Below are 8,185 nucleotides of genomic sequence, written 5' to 3' on the forward strand. Positions count from 1 at the left end.
TCATTATGTTAATTGAAACGAAACCTAAAATATTAAATAAAATACTTCGCATTGAAATTTTGAGAGCGCTTTTGAGAAACAAAATTCACACATATCGGCATCGCTGAACATTTTGTTTTAGTTCAGTCAGCAATTACTCCAGATATTGCATCCTTGTAATTTTCACAGTTTATAAGAGTATCTGGGAATAAATTTCAATTTTGTAATTATAATTGGTTGACATTTTCAGCTCACAAAACTAATTCCAAAGGAAGTGGAAGTGGTGAGGTGATTAACTACCTTGTCGTGTGGGGCCTCTCTCACTTGTGTTGCTGCTGACCCCTCTCTTTCTCTTCAAATTTTTTTATTTTTAGAAATAATCTAAAACAATATAGGTAAAGAGATAGATTGTATAAAGATTTTGTTCTCGTAAAAGGAAATAAATTATTGATTCAGTTCTTTTAGCCAATTCTATAACGGAAACTACAAAATATTGATTCATATGTGATGAACGAGATTTGAATTCAAGTCTCCACAACCACAAAACAAAGCTCATATCACTAGGCTACAAATATTATCTATTATTTTATAAATAAACTGGACTATATAAAGAGTAAAAGAAAAATTAATTAAATTTCAATACAGTTAAAATTTAAAATTATAGGGGTGTCTTAGCATCCTTATTAGCTCTTAGATCTAGCTCTTAACAATTCTGAAGGAACCAAATTAATGATTTGATTTTTTAAGTTGCGACACCATGCCGCACGACTACAAAGAAGGTCACATAACAAGTTCGGATCCTAAACCCTTTAATATAATACCTAAATGAGCCGAATTAATAATTCAATTACCTTAGAAATGCCTAAACAAACCAAATCAGTGAGATAGAAATTTCCCTACACTCTATCCAAGGTCCTATATTGTGTTTACATAATTTCTATAAATAAAAAATTATGCTGTCTGTCTCTGCTTTTGAAATTACTCTTTCTGCAGTATGTAAGGTCAAGCATCATTTACTCTAGCAATAAGAAAAGGAACCAATTTTTTCAAAGGCCTAATTGGCTCTTCCTTAAGTCAAGGACAGCTACTTGTACTTTTCTTTTCTTTCAACCAAACCACAAAGAATTAGCAATACCTATTGCTCATAACAGAGAGAGAGAGAGAGAGAGCGCGATGCATCATTGAAACCCTTCAAAATTTCCATTTTAGCACTGATTGATCAGCCTTGGCTTCTTAATTTCACTTCGTGTATGTTTACATGTACCTGATTGTTTCATTGGAAATACACCCTTCTTTTTCATCAATTTGTCTAAAATATTCTGAAATTAGGTTTAAAGAGATCAACACAAGCAAGAAGACTGAAATGGAATACAAAGGCGGGTCGACCGGCTTCGTTTATAACCTAACAACCCTGCATGAGGTAGAAAAAGAAGAAGGCAACAATTTCTCGAGTTTGTTAGATATATATGCGCATGAGGCACTCAATCTACATAACATATGCATATATGCAAATCAAGATGTTTATGCCAAGTTTTCTCTGACATCCAATCCTGATGAGGCTCTTTCTACGCGCGTCGTTGCCAGTGGCGGGAACAGCCCGCGCTTCAACGAGCAACTACCCCCTCTTAGGTATTGTTGGTTAAAAAATTTAGCTAATTTTGGGTCTAATTATAATTTTTTTATTTTAGTATTTTGATGGTTGACTAATAGTTTTTATATTATAGTTCTTTTGGTAATATGAACAGAATTCAAAAATATCTTTCATTGACATGATGTTGTTCTTATCACAAGTCCACCATACGTGTGATTGAAATTGAACTAATTAATGGACGGCTTTATTTAATAATTATAATAGCAATTGGAACATTGTATTAGGTCACTAATTATTGCTTCAAAATCTACAAAATCGGTATGGGGCCGATTTTGCTTTCACATTTGATTGATTATCACTTGTTTTGCTTTGTTCTTCTTGCCTAATTGATGGCAAATGGGAATCTCTTTTACGTAAATAACTTTATGTGAATAACACAACAATCTTTGCAAATACCTTTTGGTTTTTACATTGTCTTTAATCCATTTTGCTAATCAATTTCATTCACTATGACACCAGGATACCGCATCCATCAGAGAAGGCTGTGCTGAAGGTTGAAATCTGGATGTTGAGTTGCGCAAAAACCTTGCTCGGAGATCAACTCCTAGGCTTCACACTCATCCCCATTTCATCTATTTCGGGTACAAAAATTGGCAAAACCCCTCAAGAATTCATCCTTTCATCCACCGACCTCTTTCACTCCCCTGCCGGCACCATCCGGTTAACCCTAACTTTGAACCCACACCCCTCAATTGACCTGGTCCCTAATGCGGGCCCCTCGATCACCTCAGAAGTCGTGATTCTCGATCCTGTAGTGGACTATAGCAACATAGAGTTTCCTGATATAAATGCTGCACAAGAAAACCAAAAGATGGTCATGCAATATTTTGACATGGGGGTCCCAGCACAGCAATCTTTACCTTTCATACAACTATCCCCAAGTGCTTCATCAGTTGATGATTGCGAAATGATCACTGTTAATTCTACTTCAGAGAACAGCATGCAAAATCCGACAAATTTCACCGGTTCAACTATTACTAGTTCGAGTAATGAAAACAAAATTGCCGTAGAAACATTTAATGTTTCTTCTACTGAGGTTTGCCATGGCTCAGCGAGTTCTCCCGAGACGCCTACGTCTAAAGAGGCAAAGTTATTGAGTAAAGATAAGGAGGCAACAATTGTTCAGCAGAGAGTTTTTAAGTCACCATTAGAGAATACGAACATGGTGGAGGAACAAAATGAAATGCAAAAACAAATTATGGATATGTACATGAAGAGTATGCAACAATTCACCGAATCTCTTGCAAAGATGAAATTACCGATGGATATAGACCAGACAATCGCAGATGATACTGAAATTGTGATTCAGAGCCAAGAAAGGGATAACAATAAATTAGAGAATAAGAACATGGGGGAGAGTAAGAAGGATGGGTCTAGAGTTTTTTATGGAAGCAGGGCATTTTTTTAAAGATATTGAGGATTGTGAGGTAAATTATTATTATTATTACATATATATATATATATATATATATGAGGAGGGATCCGACAAAATCCTTTTTTGGTGACACCGGATTACACTCTATGTTTACAAAGTTCAAACAGTCGATCCAAACTGTTCAACTTGTTAGATATGTTAAAATGTGCTTTCAGATCAAATTTTACATTTGTCTGATTTTTTTTACTATTTATTAAGATGGGTACAAAAATTCAACGGTCTGAATATAGCGATTTTGTTAAATACTTAATAAATAGTAAAAAAATTCCAAAAAATTTAAAATTTGATCTGCAAGCACATTTTAACATATTCAACAAGTTGAACAGTTTGAACTTTGTAAAGTTTAAAAATAGAGAGTGTAATTCGGTGTCACCAAAAAAGAGTGTAATCGGATCCCTCCTCTATATATATATATATATATATATATATATATTTATTTTATTTTTGGTTTGGGGGGGGGGGGGGGGGGGGGGGGGGGGGGGGTTTAGTTCTCATATATATTTGATTTTGGATAGAGAGCTAATTGAAATTATTTGAAAAGATGGAAGGTACCTGCTGTATTAAAATTTGCTGTGATAGCATGAAACCTTATCACCTGCGATCCTATCTCTTGGTAGGTACATTTGTAAAATTCTGTTTTCCCTTGCCTTTTCCGTTCTGTGAGGAACTGAGATGCCTTGGTTTGGTGCTCAGCCTGATGTCAATTAGAACTGTTTTTCATTTTTTTTTATTAAAGCATTTCTGAGAGATTATTTCATAAAAGTTATTGCTGAGGTTAACAACTGTTAATATACTTATTTATTTTTGACCATCTATCTAACCAAGCAATGCCAGCTAATAGATGTTGAAAGGATACTAACAATGACATTATCTAAAACAATATAGTAATATATTGCATCAATATGTAACAAGATTTGAGTTACCTCCTAGATAATAATACTTACAAGTACTATGAAAATTGTACAATTACATCAGTGACCTTCATCCTTCAGACCCACCATTTCGATCGGCAGTGAAAACAATATTACCTACTTCTACTCTACCCATCCAGCTAACTCCAGGCTGTTTTTTGCCAGCTCGTGATTTCATTAATTTCCGTACTTCTCTAACATCCTTCCATCTTCTGGCAGCCGCGTATAAATTTGAAAGAGCAATGTAATTTCCAGGGTCTTCAGGATTCAATTTAATTAATTGTTTGCCCGAATAGTCTCCAATACGGACGTTCCCATGTGTAACAGTAGCTGACAGTAGAGACGACCAAATGAGCTCATTTGCATTAAATGGCATTTTTTGTATAACGCCAATTGCCTCTTTCAGCCTCCCGGCACGGCCAAGCATGTCTACCAGACAAGCATAGTGATCAATTGTTGGTTTCTTGATCGATTTGAAACACTTGTATCCTTCCTCAACCATACCAGCTCGGGCGCATGCTGAGAGAATCGCTACCATTGTGATATCATTTGGCCGTACATCCTCTTTGGTACACAATTGGTTAAACAATTCTATCGCTTCAAGGGAAAAACCATGAAGAGACAATGCATTAATCATGGTGTTCCAAGAGGGCAGGTCTCTTTTGGGCATTTCTTCAAACAGCTTCCAGGCTTCCTCTATGTAACCACATTTGGCGTACATTTGCATCAAACTGCTAACTACAAAGGTATCACTTTCCATTCTAGACCCAGATTTTATAATGCGGGCATGAATCTGTTTCCCTTCCTCTACAGCTGCAAGGTCAGCACACGAGCTGAGAAGAGTTGAGTAAGTCAGGTCCCGCAAATTCTTCATTCAGAATTCTTAGATAAAATTTCAATGCCAACTCATTTTCCCCTATCTGAGAAAATGCCGAAAGTAGAGAACTCCACTGAACTATGTCAGGTTCATGCAGGCGATCAAAAAGTAAAATTGCATGGTCGAAATTTTTGTGAATGATATACATCCTAATAAAAGAGCTAACAACAAATTCATACTTTCTCTCAGAAGAGAAACAGCCAAATTTCACAAACAGAGCATGCAAAAGAGTTCCCTCACATAACTTAATATTAGTCAAAAGTGTGGATAAAGTTACCTCCCTGATTGCCTTATTATTTCTCAATGCCTCTATTAGTGTGAAAATAGCTTCTTTCTGATAACCAGTTTTCACATAACCTTGGATAATTACATTAATAGCCCCATCATCCTTTTCCTTCATTCCCTCTGCAAATCTTTTGGCCTCAAGAAAATGACCCTGGTTAATGTATGCCTCAAAAAGCGCACTGCTAATGAACATGTCAGAGGGAATGTCCACCATCTTTAGAGCCAAGCCATGTAATTGCATTAGAATGAAAGGAGGGAAGTTGGAATTTTTCAAAGTTTGAAAGACACTGCCAAATGTGACTTGATCAGGTACAATGCCATTCTGTCGCATTGTATTAAGTAAACTCAAGCACTCTGCACAGGTCAATTTCCCAGCAAGTAAGGCATTCCAAGAGACAACAGTAGGTGCACCAATCTCAGAAAATGCACCTATTGCACAATCCATTTCATCACATTTTGCATAAAGATCCACCAGGCCGGTTCCAACAAAGGAATCTGATCCAAATCTAGATTTAATTACATGGCCGTGAATCTGCCTTCCCATTTGCAAGTTCAAATTACGAGCACAAGAAAGTAAAGCGCAAGAATAAGTATGTGCATTCATCTCTACATCACCGCACTCAATCATTTTTACAAACAGCACCAGTCCATCATGAAAAGATCCAATATCACTATATCCCACCATCATGGCACTGAATACCATGGCATCTCTCTCAGGCATTTTATCGAACACCTTACTCGCATGGCTCTCCAACCCGAATTTGAAACATAAACCAATCATCTTAGTGTACAATACCAGCAAGTCAGATTCAGAAAAGAAAGCTGCAACTTTTGCCAAGCAAGCATGGATTTGGAGGAAGAAAGAGCGGTCATTCAATTCATCACATGCAGTTAGGATAAGGCGAAAAGTGATGGCGTCAGGGGGAGATGAAGAGAGCAGGGAAAGAAAGAGACACACAGCGGTGTCGGGGCGGCGATGGCGGAGGGAAGCGGAGATGGCAGTGTTGAAGGTTACCGTGTCGTGAAAGGGGAGGAGGCGAAAGAGGCGGAGGGTTTGTAGCAAAGGTTGGGATTTGGCAATGGCGGAGAAGGATAAGTTAGTGCGGATTGAGAGGGGAACGGTGGTGGTGGTGGTGGTGGTGGTGGTGGTAACAGCGGTGGAGCGAGGGGAAGTGGGGTATAGTGGTCCTAGTGGAGTAAGCAGAGACATCTCTCTTCTTGTAAGGTGCGGATCTCTTGAGAAAACAATAAAATATTGGGTATAATTTGTAAAATTCCCCCAATGACTGACTTGTGTAAACTGTGAACGGACCCGATTATCCGTTCCGAATCTAATCCGTATTTATAATTTTATAAGTTGTAAACGGAGCGGATATCCGGAAACTAACAGGTTTACGAAGCGGTAATTAGATCACTACCAGAATCCACTTTGTAATTAAAAAAGCTCAAAAGCCCGGCCATGTGACGAATTCGCATCCTTTCCAGTTTCCAATATCTGATAAGGGAATATTTTATAATTAGTAGATCTGTACCGTTCTTTTTAACTTGACACAAATCTCAAAGTCCAAATATACTGCCCCTCTACTAGTCTGAATTCCAAACCGACTGAAATACAAATCCGCAATGTGACTGCTTTGAAGCATAGTGACAAATGAATTATTCGGGTTCGGTTCGGCGAGATCAAAAATTCGTGATTCGGGAATAATTTGGGTATAATTCAGAAAAGATTCGGAATTATCCGGATCAGAAATCTCAGTCCTGTAAGGAAGCAAGAAAAATTGTTTTTGAAAAAATTCGTGAATAATTCGTAAAATTTGCGAATTATTCAGATTTAATTCAGTCAAATTTTGATCAACCGAATAATTTGACATTCAGTTCGGCATCACCTAAAAAAAAATTAAACAGATATAATTCGAATATCTTGTCACTGTACTTTGAAGTACCAGCACCAGCTCCACATGGTGTAATGGTACTTTAATTCTCCTATTCTATAAGGGCGTGTTCGGCCAACAAATGGGAATGGGCGCGGGCACGGGATTTGAACTGAAAAACACTGTTTCCGTGGGAAAAAAAAATTCAGTTGAACTGAATTTTTTTTTTCCCACATGAATAGTGATCTGGACGAACACGCCCTAAAGGTTTCGATTACACTTTGATTATGTAAGTGTGCTCCTGACCGGAGCAATATTTTTTCGTTATTTTTTGTTTGTTTGCATTACTAAAAATAATATTGTTTTGATTATAATACTTATATTGTATTATATTATTTAAGTGGATTATTCATATAATTTAATTATTTGATAATAATTTATTTGGTATCCGTATTTGTAGATTATCTGCTCTATATCTGTATTTTTAAGACAAATTTAATTTTGAATTTTGACATATATTTATTATTCGTATCCGTATCCGTATTCGTTCATTAAAAGATAGATACAGATTTGGTATTAGTATTATCCGCTCTGAATCCGCTCCGTTTACACCACTACCAATGAGACCTAATTTGCATCCTCTGAGATATCTCAACTTTTGAATGTCTTTTTTGGGAAATCTCAACCGTTCAAATGCATTTTGCACAAATCTCAAAGTAGAAATAATACTATCGCGCACTATCCCGAATAGGCACCGGACATGTCAGTCACACAAAAGTTAAAATATTTCAGAGGATACGCACTCAATGAGGCAATGACCAAAATTTTCTTCCGGCAAACTTACATACCACCAAATACCTAATTGGGAGAGTATGCATTCCCTAGTATCAGAGGTGCAATGGAAAAAAATGGACGGTCCATATTAATTTCAATCGTGTCAAATTCAATTCAGTACTTATTGAAACTATATATAAACACTCTACTTTGAAAGTTCATGCGGCCATTTTTTTTAATACCCCAAAAAAAAAGAAAAATATTAAAAATAACCTCTGTTTTGGATTTTTTTCATATATGCCCTGACCGCCTGGAAACGGGGCGGGCCAAAATTTTAGCAAACCGCCCATTGTATGGGCGCTTCATGCCATTACCAAACCGCCCATATAATGGGCGGTCCAC

General features: G+C 36.9%; 1 protein-coding gene and 1 pseudogene across 3 annotated transcripts; one reads left to right on the forward strand and one right to left on the reverse strand.

The window, feature by feature from the left end:
* Window positions 1-927: 927 nt before the first annotated feature.
* On the forward strand, window positions 928-3,384 carry LOC144573532 (Calcium-dependent lipid-binding (CaLB domain) family protein). Of its 2 annotated transcripts, none has more exons than XM_078323319.1 (3): window positions 928-1,227; window positions 1,317-1,608; window positions 2,090-3,384. In XM_078323319.1, exons 2-3 carry the CDS (start codon window positions 1,343-1,345, stop codon window positions 3,036-3,038), a joined length of 1,215 nt encoding a protein of 404 aa, XP_078179445.1. In that variant the 5' UTR covers window positions 928-1,227; window positions 1,317-1,342; the 3' UTR covers window positions 3,039-3,384. The 2 variants fall into 2 exon arrangements, with proteins under 2 accessions (XP_078179445.1, XP_078179444.1); XM_078323318.1 differs by having other exon boundaries at window positions 929-1,227; window positions 1,309-1,608.
* Window positions 3,385-3,921: 537 nt separating this feature from the next.
* On the reverse strand, window positions 3,922-6,407 carry LOC144573541 (putative pentatricopeptide repeat-containing protein At3g25970; annotated as a pseudogene). Its single transcript, XR_013518020.1, has one exon. The product of XR_013518020.1 is annotated as a putative pentatricopeptide repeat-containing protein At3g25970 (transcript).
* Window positions 6,408-8,185: the final 1,778 nt, after the last annotated feature.

The sequence above is a fragment of the Carex rostrata genome, chromosome 21 (genome assembly GCF_964058835.1).
Source record: "Carex rostrata chromosome 21, lpCarRost1.2, whole genome shotgun sequence".
NCBI classification, from domain to species: domain Eukaryota; kingdom Viridiplantae; phylum Streptophyta; class Magnoliopsida; order Poales; family Cyperaceae; genus Carex; species Carex rostrata.

Excerpts from the sequence above, each read along its gene's own strand:
- LOC144573532 (XM_078323319.1), top strand. The coding sequence starts at position 1,343 with ATGGAATACAAAGGCGGGTCGACCGGCTTCGTTTATAACCTAACAACC. Across the intron at positions 1,609-2,089 it reads GAGCAACTACCCCCTCTTAG|GATACCGCATCCATCAGAGA; the intron begins GTATTGTTGGTT and ends CTATGACACCAG.